The sequence below is a fragment of the Choloepus didactylus genome, chromosome 13, assembly GCF_015220235.1.
Source record: "Choloepus didactylus isolate mChoDid1 chromosome 13, mChoDid1.pri, whole genome shotgun sequence".
NCBI classification, from domain to species: Eukaryota; Metazoa; Chordata; class Mammalia; order Pilosa; family Megalonychidae; genus Choloepus; species Choloepus didactylus.
The window spans coordinates 75,583,765-75,607,622 of record NC_051319.1 but is presented as its reverse complement, the minus strand read 5'-3'; the positions used below and the strand labels follow the sequence as shown (position 1 = coordinate 75,607,622).

At 47.7% G+C, this 23,858-nt stretch overlaps 1 protein-coding gene and 1 pseudogene across 7 annotated transcripts in view; both read left to right on the top strand.

Moving 5' to 3' along the window:
- Window positions 1-273: 273 nt before the first annotated feature.
- LOC119507758 lies at window positions 274-7,347 on the top strand (annotated as a pseudogene).
- A 287-nt stretch (window positions 7,348-7,634) lies between these two features.
- The window catches only part of LOC119507989 (protein Shroom1-like), an 82,958-nt gene continuing 66,734 nt past the window's right edge, over window positions 7,635-23,858 (top strand). Inside the window, exons 1-16 of one of the 7 annotated variants that reach the window (XR_005211376.1) lie at window positions 7,638-7,870; window positions 8,029-8,171; window positions 8,304-8,609; window positions 11,066-11,212; window positions 11,760-12,770; window positions 12,882-12,937; window positions 13,177-13,356; window positions 13,533-14,105; window positions 14,192-14,333; window positions 14,441-14,713; window positions 14,828-15,058; window positions 15,296-15,350; window positions 19,421-19,501; window positions 20,720-20,809; window positions 22,924-23,060; window positions 23,229-23,320. Coding sequence is in view for 3 of the 7 variants with exons in the window: in XM_037801382.1 (XP_037657310.1) it covers window positions 8,577-8,609; window positions 11,066-11,212; window positions 11,760-12,770; window positions 12,882-12,937; window positions 13,177-13,356; window positions 13,533-14,105; window positions 14,192-14,333; window positions 14,441-14,713; window positions 14,828-15,058; window positions 19,421-19,501; window positions 20,720-20,809 (2,817 nt within the window). In the remaining 4 variants the exon portion in view is untranslated. Of the gene's footprint in view, window positions 7,871-8,028; window positions 8,172-8,303; window positions 8,610-11,065; window positions 11,213-11,759; window positions 12,771-12,881; window positions 12,938-13,176; window positions 13,357-13,532; window positions 14,106-14,191; window positions 14,334-14,440; window positions 14,714-14,827; window positions 15,059-15,295; window positions 15,351-15,724; window positions 15,951-19,420; window positions 19,502-20,719; window positions 20,966-22,923; window positions 23,061-23,228; window positions 23,321-23,858 lie in introns of those variants that run through there. The other 6 variants (XR_005211375.1, XR_005211377.1, XR_005211378.1 and 3 more) reach the window with 6 other exon arrangements.

The following is a 23,858-nucleotide window of genomic DNA, read 5'->3' as shown; positions in this document are numbered from 1 at the left end:
TCCTCTTGCTTGACAGTTACTTCTTCCAGGGCAAATGTAGCTCTGAACTCCCAAGTCTGGCTAGATTTCCCTCCTGTGTAGCACTGGCATCCCCATACTGAACAGTTCTTGGCTCTGTCTTAGTCAGGCTTCTTAGTTTCAAGCAATAGCGACCAGCTCTGGCTGGCTTGTTTAAAAAAGGAATATATTGACTCTTCCCCTGCCGCCACTGGGTTGCATGGAAGTGGAGGTTCGGGTGCTTTCAAGATTCAGTTCCACCTGTAACCCACCACCATGGCCGAGGAAGGCATTGTTGCTGGAGGTGTAATGGACATTAACACTGCTTTACAAGAGGTGCTGAAGACCGTCCTCATCCATGATGACCTAGCACGTGGTATCCGCGAAGCTGCCAAAGCCTTAGACAAGCGCCAAGCCCATCTTTGTGTACTTGTATCCAACTGTGATGAACATATGCATGTCAAGTTGGTGGAGGCCCTTTGCGCAGAACACCAAATCAACCTGATTAAGGTTGATAACAACAAGAAACTAGGGGAATGGGTAGGCTTCTGTAAAATCGACAGAGAGGGGAAACCATGTAAAGTGGTTGGCTGCAGTTGTGTCATTGTTAAGACTATGGCAAAGAATCTCAGGCCAAAGATGTCATTGAAGAATATTTCAAATGCAAGAAACGAACAAATAAAAAAGATGGTCCTCAAAAAAAAAAAAAAAAAGAACATATTGAAAGGAGGCCTGAGGGCGCCACAGAATTGATGAGAAGGTGGGAGAACATGGCTCTGAAAACAGACAAGAACCAAAGGAGGCTGGGTAGCAAGAGCAGAGACAAGCTCAAACTGCCACTAGATTGCACCCCCAGGCCATGGAATGTTTCCCACCTATCCTTTCATCTCTCTGTCACCCCAGAGACCCAGTCCTGGCAGGAGCCTCAGATCAGTCCAGCCAAGGTCTTGGGCCTGTGCTCAGGCTGGGCCCGGGAAATGGAAGGACTGCTGCTCTGGCTTTTAAGGTAGGAGGAGGGACTCTGTCTCACCTAGACCTATACAATAGTACCCCCACCCCCTCCACCCGAAGAAGGAAGTGTTCAGATGTTCACTACAGCCCTGTTTGGGGGAGTGGTGAGCAAAGTTTAGGAGAGGAGCTACCCATAACATGAGCAACACCTATGGGAGAACCCTGGTGTATAAACCAATCTTTAGAGTCAAAGTCGGAGTTGGATTTAGTCAAGATTGTATTGCTGTGATGGTTAAGTCCATGCATCAACTTGGCTAGGCTATGGTGTCCAGTTGTTTGGTCAAGCAAGCCCTGGCCTGGTTGTTACTGTGAGGATATTTCATGGATTTAAATCATCAGTCAGTTGAGTACATCTATGGCTGATGACATCTACAGTCAACTGAGGAGATTGGCTTCAGCAATGAGAGGAGTCTCATCCACTCAGTTGAGGGCCTTAAAAGGAGAACTGATGATTTCAGCAGCCAGAAGGGAGACTGTCCACTCTACTTCAACCAGCCAGCTTCTCCTGGGAATTCACTGAAAACCTTTATCAGAGTTCCCAGTTTACAGCCTGCCCTATCGAATTTGGACTTGCACATCCCCACAGTCGCATGAGCCAATTCCTATTAAAAAAAAAACTAATAACATTTACATTATATATATATATCCTCTCAGCTCTGTTACCTTACAGAGCCCTGACTGATACAGTTGCCCACAGGATTGGCATGAGTAAAGAATAATAATGATAACTGTCACCATTTATTGAAGACCTACTACAAGCTTGGCCCTGAATAGACATGATCAAATTTCACTAAATCTTTACCTAGCAAATCTGTAGTAGTATCCGAGTTTTACAAATGAGGAAATGGAGAATCAGCAGGGTTAGGGTATTTCCAGGGTCATATAGCTACAGGCATTCAAACTTGAGTCTGCCATGCTTTGGAACTCATACTCTTTCCTCCTCACTACACTGGCTTCCCAAGCCCTGGGACACACTGAATTGGAGGACACTTCTCTGTCCCTGTTTCACTGTGAGAAATCACAGGGCTGCCAATGAGCCTGTCAGGGAATCCATCTCTGCCCTTTCCAGGCAGTTGCTCAGTTACTATATGTCCCACAATTCCTTTGGCCTTACCCGGATAATAAGTACATGCCCTCTTCATCTTACTAGGTGACTTACTAGGAAAGTTCTTAGTACTTGCTACCTTGGTTTATTTTACTTGTATGCTTCCCTTGGAGTAAAAAGAGCTGCCACCTAGGCTGTGTGTGTGTGTGTGTGTGTGTGTGTGTGTGTGTGTGTTTGTGTGTCACATTCAACACTGACGGGGTCCTGAAATCATAATGCATGGACCATGATGGGTGCCAGACATACAAACCCCTGGGTTTCTGAAAGACTCCTCCAAATGAATAGTGACCAGATACACCTGTTAAAACTGCAAGGTTTTCTAGGTGAATGCTGAGGGCATGTGTTATCTGTCTCTACAGCCAGCCAAAATTCCCCCCACATGCACAAGGCATGCTGTGACCCAATCTTGCACCAAGTCTAGCACGTGGCTTCTGTGTGCAGTTCTGGACCCAGCATTCCAGAACTGGATACTCTCCCATTGAAAATGCTGACACCAGGGGATTCCCCAGCAAGCAGAGAGCTGGGAGGTTTAGCTCAAACAGAAGGGGACTTTTAGGAGAGGAGCTTTGTGGAGACCATCTCATCCCCTATTCCTGGAAATGCTGTTGAGGACTAGTGCAGAGCCTGAGTTAGTTTCTATTTTTGAGAGCCAAAATGAACCTTAGGGGAAATTTTTAATCTTGGTCCTGAGAAGACAAGAAGAGAAGAAGTGGAAAAGTTCACTTGACCACCACTTATCTGTCTGAGTCCACTGAAGTTTGCAGTGGAGGAAAGCCGCCTGTATCCACCTATCTTGTTTGTCCTCTTTCGTCTAGGGGTACATGGGTATCATCTAAACGAGAGCAGACCAGGAGGGTGGGGTGGTCCCACCCCTGGGGCCTGGAGGATTGGAGCTGAGTTATTATTACCAAAGCCAACAGAGGCTAGGGTGTCACTCGGTGTCGGTAGGGAAAAGGTGGTGTATGTGCACTCGGTAGTAATGGGTCAGCCCAGTATCCATTCCCAGGAACTGCTGATCTGAAAAGGAACTTTGTCCCAATGCCTGGGACAACTGGCCCCTACCCAGTGTCACCCAGAGGCCTTGCCTGTCAGGAGTCTCCAGTGGAGAGGGTGTTCCATCCCCCTACATTTTCTCCTTGTGACTGCCTTCCTATAAAGTCATGTCTTTGAACAAGTGTGGCAAATTCAGTGCATAATTTAAAAGCAAACAAACTTGCCTGAAGGGGGCATTTACAATTGAAGTATACATTTGTGTATAAGCAATGATCCATGCTTTCTTATATTTCCAAAAATAAACATTATTTGGTTGAAAGATTTCTGGTTTCTAATATTTTAACCAGTATTTTATCATCTCTGAATTACTGAAGCAGCTATGTAGCTGCTGCCTAAAAGAAAAATCTTTTGTTTCAGCTATGGACTATGGATTCATTGCTACCAAAAAGTCAAAATATTCACCACATATAGGAAAAAATATTAATTGCCTTAATATATAAAGAGGCCTTATAAATAAATAAGAAAATAATTATAATCCAATAGAAAATTAGGCAAGGGAAATGGACAGATCACAGAAATTAATACAAGTGGCTTTTAAATGTACAAAATAATACTCTCACTTATAAAATAAATGTAAGTTAAAACATTGAGATGCTATTTTCACTTTTCAGATTTTCAGCAATCAAAAAGTTTGATAATGTACTGTGTTAGTAAGGGTATAGGAACATGGGCACTCTCATACATTATTGATGGGGACATAAATAGGTACAACCTCTTTGTAAGCAAGTTGGCAATATCTTTCAAAATAGAAAATTCACATACCCTGTTGCAGTTGTCTATTGCCATGTAACAAACTACCCCAAAACTTAATAGATTACAATTTTGTAATTATTTTCCTTGTGATTTTGAGGGTTGGAAATTCAGGAAGGGCTAGATTGAGGTTCTTCCATGATCTACATGGTGTCAGTTGGGGTGGCTGGTGCTGAAAGATCCACTTCCAAGATGGCTCACTTACTTTCATGTCTAAAGTGTCAGTGCTCCTTGGCCTTTCTCTACATGCTAGCTTATACTGCAGGGCCTCTCCATGGGGCTTGCATTTCCCTCATGGTCTCAGAGTATCTGCTCTGCCAAGAGGCAGGAAGCAGAAGCTGCCAGGTCAGTTAAGGACCATGCCTAGAACTACCCAACATAACGTCTGCTATATTCTGTTGGTCAGAGCAGTCACAGTTACCCCTAATTTCAGATTCCAGGGGCTGGAGACATAGACTCCACCTCTTGGTGGAGGAGTGACAAAGTCACATCGCAGAAAAGCATGTAGGATGCTCACAAATGTGAGCAAATATAGCTGATCAGTGAATTTCATTACAGAATTGGTAATAGCAAAAGACTGGATCAAACCTAAATGTCCATCAAGAGGGAACTGGGTTAAATAACCCAATTTTTGTTTGCCCATGCAATGGATGATTATGCACCAGTTAAAAAGAATGAGGCAGCTCTATGAATTGATATTGAATGATCTCCAAGATATACCATCAGATAAAAAAATCAAGGTTAAGAACACCTTGGGAAGATACCTATGGAAAGAAATGTATCTAACAGCTCTTTATAATAAACCCCTAGAAACCATGCGTGAAAATGAGCCCAGGTACACGTCAGTCTGTTGAGAACCCAAAAAGAAAAGGAAATCCTGACGGGGTCTTGCTGCTGCTCACTTCCCATCTTTCCCACTCATTTCTTAGTCTTGCTCATCTGAAGTCCAAACCCTGCTCTTCTAGGAAGGCTGCATGAACACCTTGCAGCTCTTTTCACTGGTGGTGCTCACATGAGAGTGTGGCCTTTGGAGCCAGACATCATGAGGTTAAATGTTGCCTCTATGGCTTATTAGTTACATGACCTTGATAAAATATTTAATCTCTCAAAGTCTTAGTTTTCTCACTTGTAAAACGGGGTTATAATGATCCCTATCTTTCAAGAATGACAGGAAGTAGCCTTAATATTGTCACATCACATCAACCAAATCTAACAGAGAGTGGGCATCAAACGAAGAAGCTACAAGCACTTGTTGGGTGGGAGGTTGTTTTGGCAAGTGTCACCAGTACAGATGAGCAGTGCCAAACCATGCAGAATGGAGGCCCACAACCTCCCCAGCAGTCAGCTCCTTGGGGAAGAGCCTGGTAGGAAGCAGCATGGCTTGTGGCTCTAACTCTGGCTAAGCCTTGTCACCTGGGGGTTCTTTAAAAGAGCCTATCCTAGGCTTCACCCCCAAAGATACACTGGAGGTGCAGGCATCTGTCTAATTATATAGTAGAACAAAATTATACATATATGTATGTTTCCATACTCTCTATGCTCTACCCACCCCAACTCAAGAAGACTCCAGCTTTGCTGCAGTTTCCTCCCTTCCCCACTCTTCCCTTTCCATCCCCCCCCCCTCCAAGTTTCTTTGTGCTTTTGTAATAAAGCGACAGGAAATGTCAATGCCCTCCAGTCAAAGACCATCAGGAACATACCTGGAGTTGAACTAGTTGGGTGGGTTGCTTGTTGCAGGGAGGGAGAATGCACAGCTTACAGAACGGTGGGGCATCTCGGGAAGAAGGTATTAGAAAGGACTTAGAGGATTTAGACTGGTGTTAGTGATTTTGGAGAGAATTTAAGGAAGCAGGGCTTTTCTCTGGATGCTTTCAGGAAATCGGAATAATTCTATGATTGGGTATATTACAAAATCTTATGTAGAAGGAGGAAAGACTAGAGCAAAGCTAAAGGTATAACTGGTAAACAAACAAACAAACAACAACCACAAAAAACAAAAAATAGCAATCACTCATATTCACCAGTTCAGAAAGATGCTTGGTTATTTCTGTGGTTCAGACAATGTTCATGTTTTTGACTGTGTTAGACAGAGTGGTCTTGTTTTTGTCTTGATTCATCATGGCCACAGAGTGGCCTTGTCTGATGTTGATGTTTGTGTTCAACAAGAGAACACCAAGGTTTAGCTGATAGTACCTGGCCAGCTCCCCAATGGCAGGGGCTGCTATTTTCTTTCTCAGAAGAAAAGATTAGAAGGAGAGAAATGGGCAGGCAGGATTTCAGGAGGAGTTTTCTGGGTTTAGGAAGAGACTTGCTCTAGTGTGTGCAAGAGGAGCAAGAAAACAGGAAGGGATGGGTGGAGGTTAGTGGGGAGAGAGGGATAAGAAGCATTGCTGTGGACTCTGTGACCCTTCATGGTTTTTAAAAAATACAAGTAAAAACCTGAGCTATCTTAAAATGGCTTTTTGGTTGCTGGGCTGTATTCTTTTGGTGCTCCTTCCTTTTGGTGACACTGCTCAGAGACCAACACTGTCATCAGGGCCTCAAAAGGGCTGGCTTTCAAAGCCAAGAGGTTCTAACCCACTCACTGCCTTAGAGCCCAGAGCTCCAGCCAAAGCTGGGAACAGGGCCAGGAGAGTGCCATTCAGAAGACAGGCTCAGAAGTTGTCAGTGCCTGTGGCCTTCACCCCACAAGATCCTAGAAGAGAGTCTCCCAGGCACCCAGTGCCCCCGGGAATTGTGAGCCTTAACCATTGGCCACCATTCTGGGCCCCAGGTCATTACTGCCAATAAACCATTAACAGCCAGGGATGCCAAGATGGGAGGGCATGGTGCTTGCCTGCAGGCATGCTGGTCCTGTAGGAGAGTGAGCCCAGTTCTCATGCCTTTAGCAGAGAGATCTGAGGGCTGGTGAAGCCCAGCAAAGAGAACACTAGCTCCTCCCAGGGATGGAGCATTTCTCCACAGAGCTGGTATTCAGAGGATAGAGGTTTAGTAAGTGGGGGCAAAGGAGGTTAGGGACATAGAGAGAAAAGCACTGTGGCAGATGCAGGCAGAACAGTCTTTGGAGTGTTTCATCGGCTGGGGCGATGGACTTCTGTGGGAGTAAAGGAGGATGGTGGAGGTCTCTGAACAGGAAGGTCTGAGAGACAGACTCCAGCCTCTGAACTCTCTCCAAGCCATAGGGCATATGCATATGTCCAGCCCCAAAAGGACCCACTGAGGGCAGCTGGGGCGAACACACACAAGTCCTCAGGCCCTGGAATCTGGTCCAGGAGGCAGGCCAGGAGGGTCTAGAATCTGCTGGTAGTCGGAGGAATGAAAAGAAAGGGGCAAGAGGAGAGAGGAGAATCCGTGATGGAGTGAAAGAGCTGGAGTTTTTGAGAAATGGAGAGTTCCGAGGGAAGTTGGTCAAAGGGTCCGTTACCATCTAAATTGTCCTCAGAGGGACAGAGGTGGAGACACGAGAACTGGGCAGGTCTGATTTCTCCGCCGAGCTTGAGAGGAAAGGCGGTGGTGCCCTGGGAGGCCGTCTGGTGCCCAGGGAAGCCTGCCGGGACTTACCCACCGAGGTGGGTGTCAGGCCCCAGGGACCCGGACGCGGGGAATCGCTGAGGGCGCGCTTGGCCCCGCTCACTGGAGGCGGTGGCGGGAGCCATACTCCCCTTTCGTGCCCTCCCCCACTCCCGCTTCTCCCTCCCGGGGCAAAAGGCCTGTGCCCGGCGGCGGAACGAGTGTCTGGCCCGCCCCCTGGCCAGGCCGCCGCGCAGACATTGCTACGGGGCGGGTGGCTCCCGGGGCAGCGCCGCAGCCCCAGGCTCCCGCCCCCGCGGCTGGACGAGGCCCTCCCCCAGAGCGGCGGGAGCCTGGAGGTGGGAACGGGAACGGGAACGGGAGCCCGGGGCTCTGATGTCACCGCGTGGCCGCCCAGGAGCGTGTCTCGGGCCGGAGCCTCAGGTAGGCGGCGGGGCGTGGGGCCGAGAGGCGCTCCGGAGGGGCCGGAGGGCGGCTTCCCCCGAGGAGGCGCGTCGGAGCCCGCAAGGCGGGAGGGAGGGAAGGCGGGCGGGGGTGGGGGGAGCCAGGGCCGCCGAGCAGCCCGTGCGTTCTCTCTGGAGGTGTCGGGCTCCGCGCCCAGTCTGGTCCTCCTGAGTCGATCCGGCCCTGCGCGCCGTTGCTGCTCGCCGAGGTGTAGGGAAGAGACCGGCCCACCGAACTGCGGGAGTTATTGGAGGAGCGCTTGTTGTGGCCAAAGCACGCAGTGAGCTTCGCAACCCCCGCTCCCACCCCTCGGCCACGAAACCGTTGGAGAATCCGCGGCCTCCTTGCCCCGGGCTGTGCTATCCCCCTGCACACAGTCTGAGCCCTCTTTCCCGGCCCGTGAACCCTGCAGGAAAGAGCGAGAAGTGAGCCGGTCAGCGGCCATCCGTTCTCCCGGCGTCCCTGGGGCTCCGTGCTCCCGCCACTCCGCGTAACTCTGCAGCCCCCTGCGGTCCCCAGGCCCTGGGCCTCCTCCCTCGCGCGCCTCGACTCCCAGAGCTGGAACCCCCAGGTACGTGGTCTGTCCGCGCCGGCTTCTCTCCAAGGTGTAGCAAGCATCCCGCATTTGCGTGCACGGTCCTGAGTGAGGCTCTCTGGAGACGCCGCGTTTGGACTGGAGCAATTCATGAGCCCAGTAAGCCACGGCCCAGAGCGCGGGGTGAGTGCGGAGTGCGATGTGCCGGGGAGAGGGACAGCCTCAGAACTCCCCAGAACGCCCGTCCGGCCAGAACCGATCTAGAGTGCTGGGATTCAAGACGCGGCCGCCCAGGAGCTCAGGGTGGTAGGGAGCCCGCCATGCAGACAGTGAGCCGGTACTGAGGGAAGACCCGGGCCAGGAGGCGCGGCCTGGACAACCCCTTCACAGAAGGGTCAGTTATGAGGCTGCTTGTGAGAGAGGTTCCATTAAATTCCTGATCATTTGTTGCATTTGAGGGGGTCCGTTCTCCTGCTCCTGTCCTGTCACCCTCCCTGAATCTCCTCCCATTGCCTTAGTGCAGTTTTACCCACCAGAAACTGTCTTCCTCTATTTCCCCTATAACCTCTAAGTAAAAACCTGAGTCTGCCTGCTTACCTGGTCCAACCCTTCTCCTGAGCTCCAGATCCACATCCCAGCTGACTGCCCAACTTGCCACAGACACCGCAAAGCCCACAGGCCCAGACTGAGACCACTAGACCTTTTGACCAGCACCCCTCCCACTTTCTCGTTCCTGAGCTTGGTGCCTCTACTTCCCAGGTCTCCAGCTCTGAACCCTGAAATCATCTTTGTCTCCTCTTCCTCCCTCACTCCTTCATTCAAGTGACAAATGTGTATTAAATACTCCCCAGGACTCCAAGTCTGGTAGTTTTCTAGCAGGGATTCCATGCTGCTCCCCCAGCTCTGGAGAGGCTTGGCAAAATGTCCTCAGAGATCTCTGAGCTCCAGCCTCTGGACTCCTGTTTGACAGCTGGCATTGGCTCAGCAGCCCAGCTCATAGCAGCTGGGTTCATCTGGCATAGCAGGTTCTGCAAAGGGCATCAACTTGCCAGGGTTAGCACTGCAAAGACATCCTCCAGACAAGTTAGGCTCAATAAGAAGACAAATATGTATACACATTTTTATTGCCCACTTCAAGCTGTTTTTATTTGGGGAACTCAGAATCCTTTGTCAACACAGTAACCCACAAATAAGGTAGGTTTTCAAGGTCTTTTTTTGAGGAAATATCTTTGTGTTTGAACGTCACTCCTGTCTGTAGATGCAGCAAGCTAACATGGGCACGCATGAGAGCAATGAACCAGTATATACAGTGCTCCCTGGCTGGGCTCAGAAGGACTAGGCAGAGAGAGGGCCAGTGGCTGGGCAGCCAGGGTGGGCTTCCTAGAGGAGGTGACTGTCCTCCCAAGGACTGCTGCTCAGAGTAGCTGTTTTCTTCTTATCCTTCTGAAGTCCAGAGAGTGGAAACACATTGCAGAAGGAGAAGGTCCTCACATTTGAGTGTGAGGACTGGATTGCAGGGTTGGGCTTGGTGGACATAAAAATGCCCCTGGTGGGCGATATCTGGTACCAGGTCTGCTGAGAGCCCTTCCTGGGAATGTTGTAGCTGCTGCCTGTAGGAAACACTATATTCTCTGACCACCTAACCCCCTACCTATCCTGACCAGGAATCTCTAGCATTCTGGGCCTCAGGGAAGGGAGTAGAGGGTGACCCAGAGCTCCAAATAGTATCTAGGAGGCTCAGATGAATCTGTTTTTTCAGTCCCTACCCCTGCTACAGGCTACCCTACTCTGTACTCCCTACCAAGCAGCTCAAGGAAGGCAACCCACCCCGCAAAGTCCCCATAGCTCATAGAGAGCCCCACCTGCCCCAGTCATGGTTCCAGGCTGGGCACTGCACACCGATGCAACTCCTCCTCTCACTCTCCCTCCCAGGGCTGGGGAGGTATGGGTTTCTGGCCGGTCCTGCTTCAAGCTGTGCTTGCCCTCTCTGTTTGTTCCTAATGTTGCATGAATAACCTGGTCAGTGCCTATGGTGGCAACTCCTCCACCCATTCTGTCCCCTTCCCCAGAAAAGTCGATAGGGAGAGAGAGATGGGTGGGCAGAGGCTAAGGGAGGCCTCTTCTTTCTCTACCAGCACCACTCCCACATGTTCTCCCTGCAAGCCTGCTCCCTCCCTGGCCATTAACCAAATATTTAACACTGATTACATGCCAGGCACAGTGCCAGGTGCTGCGAAACAGAGGTGACTAAGATCAGGGCCTGTCGTCAGGAAGCTCAGGGGTGGGATAGGAGGCAGGAATAACAAGCAAGCCAACAATGCAGGGTGGTGAGTGCTGTGCTCAGGACACTGCAGGGCTCCCCAAAGGTTAAAAGACCTCTGAGCTGAGTCCTATAGGAGGAACAAGAATAGAGGGCATAGAGGCAGGTGGGCTGGTCATTCCTAGACAAAAGGCAGTCTCAGAAGCAGGGACCATATTATTCTGGAACCTGCCAATAGTTTGAGGGGAGGTGGGGCGACACCTCAAACTCCCACAAAGGAGTTTAGGCTTTAATGAAGGCTTCAGGCAGTGGCTAGAGGTGGGGTGAGGGGAGGGTGGGGGAACAGGGGAAATTGGCTTTGAGGAGGATTTGTTTCTAGGAAATTGATCCTGGTTGCAGTGATTCCAGGCAGGGCTCTGCCATTTACCAGCTTTGTGACCCTGGGCACATCATTCTAACCTCCACCCCCTTCAAGAGCATCCGTGTTCTCATCCGTAAAACGGAGATATCAGTTGAGAGGATCAAGGTAAATATATAAAGTGCCTGGAAAATAACCGGCACATAGGGAGGGAGGAAGGCTGTGAAACTGCCCCTGCCCCATGACCTGGGTCTCCTCCCCCTCCTTTCTTTGCTCTCTTGTGACCTCAGAATTCTCAATAACTGTTTATCAGGGCAAGATCAATGGAGAAGCGAACAGAGTGTCCAGAAAGCAGCCTGGGTGGAATGGGGTTGGAGAAGAAAGGAGAATATGTATGTTCTCATGCTCAGGGCCCAAGGAGGTACCAGGGTAGAAGCTAGGGCTGTAGGTCTGGGGGAGCCCCAGCAGAGAACACCAATTCCTTCGACTGAGCTGAGGCCCTTGACCTCCACAGCTGCTCCCGAGGGCTTGTCCTACAGCCCTTGCCATCCCTGACCCCTAGGTAATTCTGCCAAAATTCATGTGGGGGGAATGCCAGCAGGGGCAGAGGAACCAGGGAAGGGACATGTCAGCACTTGGCTCTATGTGGTGGAGGGGCTGTTCTAACTCCAACCCGGAGCTCCTCAGCTCGCCACCCCCATCCATGTTCTTCCAGGACCCACAAAGCCAACTAGCCTCAGCACCCACCACCTCAGCCATGAAGGCCCTGGGTTCTGGTGGTAACCGCACATCCCCAGCCTCATCCACTCACAGCCTTGACCTGCGGCGGCTGTCGACACGCGCTGACTCTGCCTATAGCTCTTTCTCCACGGTCTCCAACGGTCCTGAGCCTCACACACCATCGCCCGGGACCGACGCCTCCCCTTACCTAGACTGGGACTATGTGCGCGTGGTGTGGGGCGGCCCGGGCCCCGCGTCTGCCGCCGTCCACCGCACTTCCCCGCGGCCCTGGCCTGAGTCCACCGCCGGCAGTGGGCCGCGCCCACCAGACGTCCACGTGACTCCAGGGCCGCTCAGCAGACAGGCCACCCCGCTGCTGTACGCCCTGGCGGCCGAGGCCGCAGCACGGGCTGCCGAGCCGCTCAGCCCACCGGCCTCTAGGGCTGCCTACCGCCTGCGGCTACAGGGCGCGCAGCGGCGAGTGCTCCGGGAGACGTCCTTCCAGCGCAAGGAGCTCCGCATGAGCCTGCCCGCTCGCCTGCGTTCTGCTGCACCGGCACGGCCAGCCGCGGTGCACCCGCGCTCCGCCTCACTCAGCCACCCGGGCGGGGAGGTGGAGGGGACACACTCCGGGCCTTCCACGCAAGGAATCACCGGCCAGGGTCGCCTCGCTAACCAGCAGCTCAAGTGGTGCTTCTCGGAACCCGGGAAGCTGGATCGCATGGGTAGGGGCGCTGGGCCGGCTGGGGAATGCTCCGGTGAGGCTTGCTTCAGCTCTGGCTTTTCCAGGTCCAAGCCCCAGGAGATGCAGCATCAGGCGCTGGCGGGGTTCAAAGGCCATCAGATAGGATGGCGGCCCAGTATCCAGCCCCCAGGCACAGCCAACCCAGACCCTGGGTCCTTGAAAGTTGGTGAGGCCTACAGGTCTGCCAGTCAGAGCTGGAGTGCTTCAGATGATGTCCTGGGCTCCTGGGGAGGTCCAGAAGGGACCAGATCTATTGTCCAGGTATGGAAGAGATTGGGGAGGCAGGGAGAGGGGGTTGGAGGTGAGGAATCTGGAACACTGAAAACTCACACCACATTTCATCTGAGTGTTGTTTGTTGTTCACCTTGCCAGGCCATTCCCCAAGTTGCAGAACCCTCCAGACCATTTTGTCAGACCAAACTTTCCAGGTGAGAGACATAGCCACTCTAGGGACTAAAGTTGGGGGAGGCGGCTTTCATAGTTCTTGCCCAAGAAAGCAGAGTCTCTCCATCCCCACCCTCCCCTCATTCTGAGCCTTCTGACTCTGTCTTTTGCAAACTGCACCCCTCCCTTGGTCAACACACACACACATGCTACTATCTCCTCAGTGCAGCACCAAGAACTTCCTTTCTGTTCACTATGGTCAGTGTGGGGTCCCTGCCTCCAGGTTCCTAACTCAGAAGGAGGCTGCAGTGGTGTGTCCTACAGAGGGCCCCCAGAGCAACCCTGCCACCTGTGAGAAGAGAGTCTCAGAAACCTGCATTGTGCCTACCCGGCTCCCCTCCCTGCCTGATGATGAAGTTTTCCTGGAAGAAGACTCCTGTGCCTCTCAGGGGCTCCCAACCAGGTGAATTCCCTCTTGCTTCCGCCCCCATCACAAACATCCACAAAATGCTAGAGGGCACGGAATTCTACCTGGAGCCTGGGGGTCCAAGTGGTGCAGATAAGGGCATGTGGCCTTTGGAGGCCACCACTTGTTTGTGGCCAAAGCTTTTTCTGATCTAGTGTCTTTTCCACTTTCAGCACTTGTGCTTCTGACCAGCATGGATCTAACCTGGGCCACAGGACAGGTCGGGCTACAATTCCCATGGCGAACCCCCTCCATGAGTGCCCAGAGACTGCAGGAGCAGATGACTGCTGGCAGGGAGTGAACAGTTCTGTGGGTGTCTCCAGGCCCACATGCCGCAACCTCCCTGGGGCTGCAAATGGTGACATCCCAACCATGGATGACCCCACTGGACAACTGATCACTGACCCCCCTGCAACTACAGAGAGTGATCCTCTCAAACCTCTCCCAATTGAAGCCTTGGGACCTCCAAGCAATGATTCTCCAGGGCCCCCTAACCACACTGCCCTGGCCTGGGGCACTGGCCAGCCTGGTTCCAGGCCAACGTGGCCCAGTCAGCACCTCGAAGAGCTGGTTCAGGAGCTGGCCAGGCTAGATCCCTCTCTGAGTGACACCCTTGTCCCCCACCCCAGCCCAGAGCCACACCTGGACCTGCTGGATGGGCTGATTCCATTAGCTGAGGTCCGGGCTACAATGGGGCCAGCCTTTGGGGGGGCTGGAAAGGAGGCTGCAGTTACTTCTGAGCCACGGTGAGTGAGGGGTACCAGGGACTCCAGATTCTAAGCTCTGAGACTCTGGGGCAGTAAAACCCAGGGAGCTCTGGCTTTGTCACCAGGTCCTGTCTACTCAGCTCCACCCATCTTCTGCTAACATCTCAGGAGGAGACAAGGTCTGAAAACCCTACCCCCTACACTATGCCTGACCAGCCAAGTGGCCAGGGGTGCCCTGAGCCAATCAATAGCATCCAGGCTAAGAAAGTGAGTGTGGAGGGTCTGGTGGAGGCCAGGTGGGGCAAAAGCCCAGAGTCTGGGCTCAGAAGGTAGAGGCTTAACCCCATCCCTGAGTACCCAGGCCCTCCCTGCAGATGGAGCTAGCTGACCTTCTCCAAAAGATGCTGTGGGATCTTTATGCAGAGCAGGAGCAGTTGCGGAAGATGGCCCAGGTGTGGGCCAGGTGTGAGGAAGCTCTGGAGACCACTGTGGGCCAAGCCTGTGCACCCCGGGAGCTAGAGCGGTTCAGTCGGTTCATGGCCGACTTGGAGCGAGTGCTTGGCCTCCTGTTGCTGCTGGGCAGCCGCCTGGCCCGCGTGCACCAGGCCCTGGCATGGGCAGGCGCAGATGGTGACCCCGAAGAACGGGTAAAAGGGGTTCAGACGGGGAGAGCGGGGAGGCACCTTCGGTCTCCTCTGGAACCATCCTGGGAGCCGCTGCTCTCCTGCCCCGCTCATGGCACCCTCTCCTCGCGATTTCAGGCCTCTCTTCTCCAGCGACTCCGGCTCCTGCAGCGGCAGCAGGAGGATGCCAAGGAGCTGAAGGAGCACGTGGCGCGGCGGGAGCGGGCTCTGCGCAAAGTGCTTGTGCGGGCACTACCAGCTGAGGGGTTGCGCACCTACTGCTCTCTGCTGGCTGGCAAGGCTGTGGTCCTGGCCCAGAAACGCAGCCTGGACGATCGTGCCCGGCTCCTTCAGGACCAACTTGATGCCGTGAGGAGTGGCCTTGGCCATAGCACCCTGTGCCCCAGGCCGGCCTGGTCCCCAGAGACCCATCCTCAGGATAAACCGCCCTTCCCTCCTCCCCTCATTTAGTTCCAGGCAATGCGGGTGGGGACTGCCCCTGCCTTAACTGGGGGTGACCTTGATTTACTGGATGCTTTTCCTTTGAGGGCTCCAGGACCTTAGGGGATAGGGGAGACCCTGACCGGGGGTGTCCTCTGTTTCCAGGATAATCCTTCCAAGTGTTCTCATGTGGCCTTACTCAAGTTTTGGGGATTATTTGGTAATTAATTTATAGATCTTAAAAACTGCAATTCCCCCTTTTTGTGATGAGAGAGGGGCTCCTTCACAGTTGGAGACAGACAAGCCAGAGGAGCACTTTAACTTAAGATGCAAAAGGGCCACCCCACCCCCACCCCAATAAAAATTTACCTGAGAAGTGTGTGTGCCACTAGGAGTGGGGTGGGGTGGGGGCTTCTGTTTACCAACTATGAACACCAATGCTGGCTGACTGAGCAGAAAAAGGATTTATTGGCAGGACTTCAGTAAGGACTGGGAATCTCTGGGAAGACTGGAAAATCAGGCTTGAAAAGAGGAGGCAAAGTACATGCTAGGCCCTCAATTTGCACTAACACAAATCATCTCTAACTGTTCCAGTGACTGTGCATCACTCCTGCAAAAGCCTCAGTCTGACTGGGCTGTTCTCCTAGGCTGGTTCCTACCCAAGCCTTCAACTTCAGTTGTGGAAGTGGGGGTACTCCCTCCATTCAAGACTCAAGGGATAGGGAATCTCCCAAATTGAAAATGGATTCATATGTTTTGCTGCCTAAAATCCCTGACAAATGTCCAGTATACGTGGGCATTTAGGGGCATTCATTCTAAGGTAAAAAGAACTTTATTCCTCTTTCAATTATGAATTTTCTCACCTCTCCTTTGGAAACTCCAGTGATCAGCCAGGCCTAGGGGTGGAAGCTGGAGGTGAGGGATGGAGACCTGAAATGTTGGGGAGAGGCAGCTCTAGTTGTGTGCTAGAGAGGCTGATTTGGGGGTGAGCTGGAGTTGGGAGTAGGAATTTAGGGGCTGGAGTGGAATGAAACATTGGGCACACTCCCCTCCATTTGTGCACCAGCCCTGTGTCCACAGATAGAATCAACATTAATTCTCAGGCATGTGAAAATCTGTTTCAGTATCTGTAGCTGCAAACGCCAGGGGCAAAAACATTGTTCAAGCAAATGATTAGTCTATTTTTGGAACTTGGGTACATTAAGGCATGCATATGTGTTTTTAAAGCCAACTGACCCCAAAGTGAGAAATATCTGCTTCTAGGCTTGTTTTCTGATGCTTATTGTCACTCAGTGCAACTGGTTGGGAATTTTAAATGGTCGTATTCATACCAAAAGCATTAGTTATAACAGTCGAGCTTTTGAGCACAGAACAATGCTCACACTGTGCCTTTTTATAAAAAACATATGGGGCTCCAGCTGAGGCTGCTGTGGGTTCTAACATTATGCTTTGCTTCTGTTGTTTGAACACTGTGGGTTGGACCTCCACTCCAAGGTCCTCAGCCTAGTGCCACAGCTCTCTTTGATAGACGTGCCCTGGATGGAATCTACTTGTTTCTGCCTTTTGCTCTGTATAGTCCCCATTGCAGTCTTTCATTGTTGAAATATATTCATATGAAATATGTTCATATATTGAAAGATATACTCTTTCAAAGTCTCATATCTGTGATGAAATAGATTTAGCTACTGTGCTGATAGCATAGCATGCTCATGGTCAAAGATCTGAGGGACATTTCAGGCTATGTTCAAATCACCCATTTGATTTTTTTTGGCTCTTGGGAAATGGTATGTGATTCTAAACATCATTTTGGACCTTTTAGGAAGATGTTTCAAAAAAAAATCATAGCTACGGGGCTTGAGAACTTGGGAGTGACTGACTTTGCCTACATGCTTTCTTGTCATTAAGCTGTTTTCCTCAGTCAGTGTGTGTTGGGGTATTATTCCACAGTGTATTATCCATTTGTCTGTTCTGTATCTGTGATCAATGTTTATAACAAAAGAGAAGAGGAAAGGAAAGAGCCATTCAAAAGGAGACAGCAATTGGAATCTTGAATTCTCGATTGTGGAAGGGCTTTTTACCCATCATTACTTACCTTGTGCAGTTAGCCAGTGGTACTAGTGGTAGCAGTTTGTGCCATTATTGATCTCTTACTCTGTGCCAACTGCTGTACTTAGTGCTTCAACCTCATTTTTTTCCTTGGGATGACTACCTGAGGTTTTTATTATCCCTATATTTTATTGATGAGAAAACTGAGGCTTGCAGTTAAGGCTTATGATGATTTAGTGGAAGAGTTAGGATTTGAACCTAGTACTCTCTGAATCAAAAGCCCATGCTCTTAATGATTATATTACTGTCTCTCAGTGATGGTTTATTAGTCATATTAGTCTTCTGAAGCTAAACAAGAATTAAGCATTATAGGAAAATAGAATAAAAACTCTGAGTATATGTCATTCAGTATAAGGTTAACTCTGTGTTTCAATAATGAAAGAGATTTTCACATTCAACTTTTCTCTTCGCCTCACAGTTTCAAAAGAATGAGATTATGAAATGAGAAGGAAGGGAAGGCAAATATTATTTTCCCACTGATAATTCCATACAGTTTAAATGGATTTCCCTGAACTTTCTTTCCTAACAGGCAAAACCTCTAGGCTTTTGTTCTAGTTTGCTAATGCTGCGGAATGCAAAACACCAGAGATGGATTGGCTTTTATAAAAGGGGGTTTATTTGGTTACACAGTTACAGTCTTAAGGCCATAAAGTGTCCAAGGTAACACATCAGTAATCGGGTACCTTCACTGGAGGATGGCCAACGGTGTCCATAAAACTTCTGTTAGCTGGGAAGGCACGTGGCTGGCATCTGCTCCAAAGTTCTGGTTTCTAAATGGCTTTCTCCCAGGACGTTCCTCTCTAGCAAGCTTGCTCCTCTTCAAAACGTCACTCACAGCTGCACTGAGTTCCTTCTCTTTGAGTCAGCTCATTTATATGGCTTCACTGATCAAGGCCCACCCTGAATGGGTGGGGCCATGCCTCCATGGGAATATCTCATCAGAGTCATCACCCACAGCTGGGTGGGGCACATTCCAAGCAAATCTAATCAACACCAAAATGTCTGCCCCACAAGACTACATCAAAGATAATGGCGTTTGGGGGACACAATACATTCAAACTGGCACAGCTTTACATGTCAAAATGGAAATCTTTATCCCAAAGGAAATTTACTCTTAGAAAGGAACCATTATGAATGACACAGAATTGCTATAAAATGGCACTTCCATATTTCCTGCTGTAAACTAGGAAATGCGCTCTTAGGTCATTTGGTGATTGAAAGAATATAACCCAACTAACATCATACTGGTTTTTCTGTATAGGGGTCATGAAGTTAAGTATTTATGTGAATATAATAGGTACTGCCTGTGAATTCCAGTGTAACTTTGTAATTAATGTGCCATTACCTTAGAGTCTTACCAGGTATGTTTGCCTTCTGGACATGATAGGGATAGACTCTCCTGTTGTTCACAATTACCCTCATACAAATTTGAAAGTAAGCAATTTTTTGTTTTTTTGTTTTTTGTTTTTTGCCTCTCAGGCCAAGTTTGCCTTTTGCTTAATAAAATTATATTTCCACTTTCTCTGGGGTATGAAGACAGAGGTTCATAGATCCACACTTATGCCTTTCATTGGGGTTGCAGCCCACTGCTCATTATTAGGCTTGTCTAAAGGACAGTGTTGGACAGTAGCAAGAATATGCCAAGCAAGCAAGTAGTCTTTCATTCCCTTCTTTCTGTTTAGTCTGGATGGTAGGATGGGAAGCTGTTCAAATCTGCCATTGCTTTGCTTATAACAGACCGAATAGACCTTTTTTCATAGTCTTGTGGTTAATGCCTTAGTTAGCAACCCAGTGAGTAAAAGTAAAAAGGATATTGCTGCAAGAAAAGTGATTTTTCAGATTTGGGGCCAGGTAGTAAGACCCAGGGCACTGGGTTAAAGGGAAATTATTTCTATGCTGTTTTGGAGAGTCTCCTCCTGAGGCCAGTTAAATAGTCCAGACATGTCATTGGGTGAAACCAATTTCCTAGTTTGTTTATTTGAGCCTGATTGTTTTTCACCATTGAATAGCAGGTCATAGTCCTTCCGTACCATCACACCAGCTACCTGGAGGGCAACCCCTTTATTATTTGATTTCTTTAGGCTTCCATAAGGATCCTAGCCATGTCTTTATCTGGTTGAATCTGTTTGGGATCAAGGACAGAGGACAATATCAGTAATTAATTTTGACTTTCATCCTATATAGGCATTTGGCTTTATGTCCCGAGTTGCCCTACAAGCAGAGAAGATGAATCACCACCCAGAATGGTTCAATGTGTACAACAAGGTAACTGCATTGCCTTATTTTTGGATCATCTTGATTATGGAGTTTAAGAAACTTCTTTCTTCCTTTCCTCCTTGTCCTTGTTTTGTTCAGATAAATGTTATTGTATTTAGGAAAACATTCTTTTAACCTTTCTCTGAGAATCCCTTGTATTATTGCAAATTGGTAAATTTTCAGGTCTGCTCATGAGGATGGTGAATAAGTTCTTTATTTTCATTTTCATGCTTTGTTTTCTACTGAAACTAATATGAGCCACATTAGGCTATTGAATTAAACTTGCATATTGGTCATGTAGTTAAAATTTTAAACTCTTTAAGGGAAATTATTGAAAGAAATAGTAGCAAATAAGATAGATGTGGCCTTATTTATCTCGTTGAAATAAATCTGCTCAAGAACTGTGCTTTAAATAATTACTGTTACTAAATTCCGATTCCCTAGTGAGAACTGACCCTGTTACTTAGAACAAAGGGCAGACTAAAAAAGCAGCTTCAAGCACTTTTAAGGGGGTACAGTGAGAAGAAACCTTCATTCCCCCAAATGTCCCTGCCTTTGTGGTCATGCCATTTGGGATCTCTTTTCATCCAGATTTCTGTGGCATTTTATTTTCCCTTTGAAAATCCTCTGAAAAAGAGAAAATTTCGCATTACTCTTGTAATTTATTGGAGTAATTTATCCTGGTACCGGGATAAACTTTTCCTTCCTAGTTGCCTCTCCTTGCTCACAATTGTGCTTTTGCTTTTTGATTGATCTGTCAAGAAGTAACACTGTTTCTTACCTTCCTCTCACCCCCAATTTGGAAATATGCTTTTTAAATATCGCAGCTAAGATAATTACATCAATAACTTGGTTTTACTCAGTGGCCTGAAAAAAGTCTGTGTAATTAAAGTAATGGGAGTTAAAATGGAACTTCAGTCTCTGTTTTGTTTTTTTTTTTCCTTTCAAGAAAGAAGATTTAAGTTTCTGGCAGTTGAGTTGCCTCCTTGTACGAGAGAATCTTTTTATCCCTGGGTGGCTGCTGGTCCCAGCTAATGCACACTGTGTCCCCAGAATTTGCTGGGTTTTGAAAATGTAGTGTTTATTCATAATGTAGTATTTTCTGAACAGTTTAATCCCCCAATTCGCAAATATGAATGTTTAATAATAGACTAATATTTGAATCACCAAAGGAGGAAAACATGACCTGCAGCTCAGGGTTTTAAAAACTGCTTCCCTCTTTCTTAGGTCCAGATAACTCTCACCTCACATGACTGCAATGGACTGACCAAAAGGGATGTGAAACTGGCCCAGTTTATTGAAAAAGCAGCTGCTTCTGTATGAATTCTTCCAAAATGCATGCAAAATCTTATACATGTCTTAGCTGCAATATATTTTGAAGGCAATTTACATGAACAAATTACGGTGTAAATTTATTTCATCTTTTTTCCACATTTTGTAAAACCAGTAAAATACAAAATGGTTTAAACTTGAGCCTGGGGTATTTTTCATTACATCTAATCACATACATAGTGTAAACCAATCAGGTAATTATATTACTAATATTCAGAAAGAGAAATAGCATTCTTAAAGATCAAAAATTAAGACCAGGGTGGGGGGAGTAGATATTAACACATTTTAAACTCAGAAATTCAAGCAGTTATGGTGATTCTACAAATGCCTTGTGTTGGAGAATAGTTATAAGGTGGAAAAAGAATTATGAACTCTGCAGGTGTAAAGGATTTTTTTTTTTTTTTTTTTTGGATTTGGAGTTTTATTTCTTTTTATGTAGCAGTTTGTCTGACATCTGTAGATTATTTAACTTTTTTTTTATTAAATTCAGTTTTATTGAAATACATTCACACACCATACAATCATCCATGATATACAATCCACTGTCCACAGTATGATAACATAGTTATGCGTTCATCACCACAATCTATCTCTGAACATTTTCCTTACATCAGAAAGAACCAGAACAAGAATAAAAAATAAAAGTGAAAAAAGAACACCCAAATCATCCCCCCATCCCACCCCATTTGTCCTTTAGTTTTTATCCCCATTCCTCCACTCATCCATACACTAGATAAAGGGGGTGTGATCCACAAGGTCTTCACAATCACACTGTCACCCCTTGTAATCTAAATTATTATATAATTGTCTTCAGGAGTCCAGACTGCTGGGTTGGAGTTTGGTAGTTTCAGGTATTTACTTCTAGCTATTCCAATACATTAAAGCCTAAGAGGTGTTATCTATATAGTGCATAAGAATGTCCACCAGAGTGACCTCTCGACTCCATTTGGAATCTCTCAGCCACTGAAACTATTTCGTCTCATTTTGCATCCCCCTTTTAGTCCAGAAGAGGTGTAAAGGATTTTAACCTTCTATAACAATTCTGATGAAGCTAAAGTTGATTTGGATTTTAGTTGCTGTTACTACTTAAGTTGTTTATTAGATTATAAAAGTAAAAATATTTGGTGAGCTCTCTTGGTATGTTTTATCCTCACTTTTCAGATATGGAATTAAAGGAGAGGATAAGTGTCTTGACTGTGACTTTCCAGCAATGTGGGGCAATAAAAGTATTCACTGTCACAGTGACCTACTTGCTAGGTCCTCATTTGACTCACCTAGTTAAGGAGGAACTCAGGGTCATTTTTCCTCTTCATTTACATGTTTTAGCCCCTGAACTGAGGGGTCTGTAGCCACTGAGCTAGAATCAACTTGAGTATTAGCCATTAATGAGCTCTATTGTGTAATGAGTTCTACTGTGAGCTCTACGCTGACACTGTTTCAGTGACAAGAGTTAAAAGGAATATAAATAATCTATTTTTTAGAAGTTTCAGAAACAGAGTTCTTTGAAGGAACTCAGAATGCACTTACTGATGAAATTATAATGTAGATTAAAATAATATATATATCCATCTAAGTAACAGATGTTAGTCCCTTGAAGCATTATAGTATAAGGCTTTAACAGGGATTGTCTTTGTAATCCACCTCATTTCAGGGGCCAGAAAAATCACTATATGTTACAACAAGCAAACCCTCCCCTCTCTAACACTCTTCTCCTGCCCCAAACTGGAGAAACATACAGAAACATGAGAAGGAGCTGAACCCTCTGAAGCCAGTTCTTGGCTGGTTGTTTTGGCCTGGGAGGGGCAGGTATGGCCAGTTTGCCATGTGGGTCTGGAGAAAAGTCCCAGTTCACCAGAAGCCTTTCTCTGAGGAGAAGGTATTGTCCTGTTGATGCCTTAATTTGGACATTTTCACAGCCTCAGAACTGTAAACTTGTAAGCTAATAAATCCCCATTGTAAAAGCCAACCCATTTCTGGTATATTGCATTTCATCAGCTTTAGCAAACCAGAGCACGCTTACCTTATTGTAACATGTTACTAAGGGCTTTTATCTACCAGACAAGGGGGGCTTTGTCTGACCTATCTCCGTTGTCTCCCAGTTTTACCCCAGAGCTCCATAGTTGCTGGGTGCTCATAATCCTTTTGCTGAACTGAGGCACTCACCATCCTTCTGCGGGGAGAGGATCTGTGGATGAAACCTGCTGAGGCACTCCCCACATGTAGTCTGCAGTAACAGGTACTGGAATGCCCAGAGTGACCTCATAAAACTAGGATTCCCTTTGTAAACCTTCTGTTGCCATGTGAAATCCATATACAAAGGAAATCTCTAAGCAGAGATTTTCAGTCGGATGATAAAAGCAAGGAATAAAAATTGAGAATTTGGAAAATGTCTCAATCCTTTCAGGAGCAGAACCACTCAAGAATCTCGAGAATCATTTCTAGTTCACTGTCTGACACTGCATCGAACATGCTCTTTGGGAAATTCAGGAGCTTTAAGTAAGTATCTCCCATCTCCATTGCTTGCTAAGAAATGTGCAAATGGCAGGGCGGGGTGGTGGTGGTGGTAGGGTATCTTTGTTCTCTTAACCTCTTCCCACAGGCACATATCCTTGAAATCTGGCTTGTCTGTTTGGTGAGGTTGGTTAGAGCTGAGCTAACCATTTGGTTATTTGACCTGCAGACTGAATAATGAATTTAACTCACTTTTGTCCTTCTCCACTAGTTATTGTGTAAAGTAATTTGAAGGCTTTTTGACGGGTGAGGTGGGGGGTGGTGTTGGTTGTATCTGATACTGAATCAGACAAAGATAATTATACATCATGTTTTTATACATGATGATAAAAGTGTATACATTTTGTATTTTTTTAACTGTTAAGAGAATGTGTTCATTTGTTACATATAATGGAAAAAAGAGTAATACATACTCAGAAAAATTGGAAAGCACAGCTACATATAAATAAACAGGAAAAAGAATCACCTATAACCTTACCACACAGAGGCAGACACTTTTTTTTAGCACTTTTCCTGCCTAGTC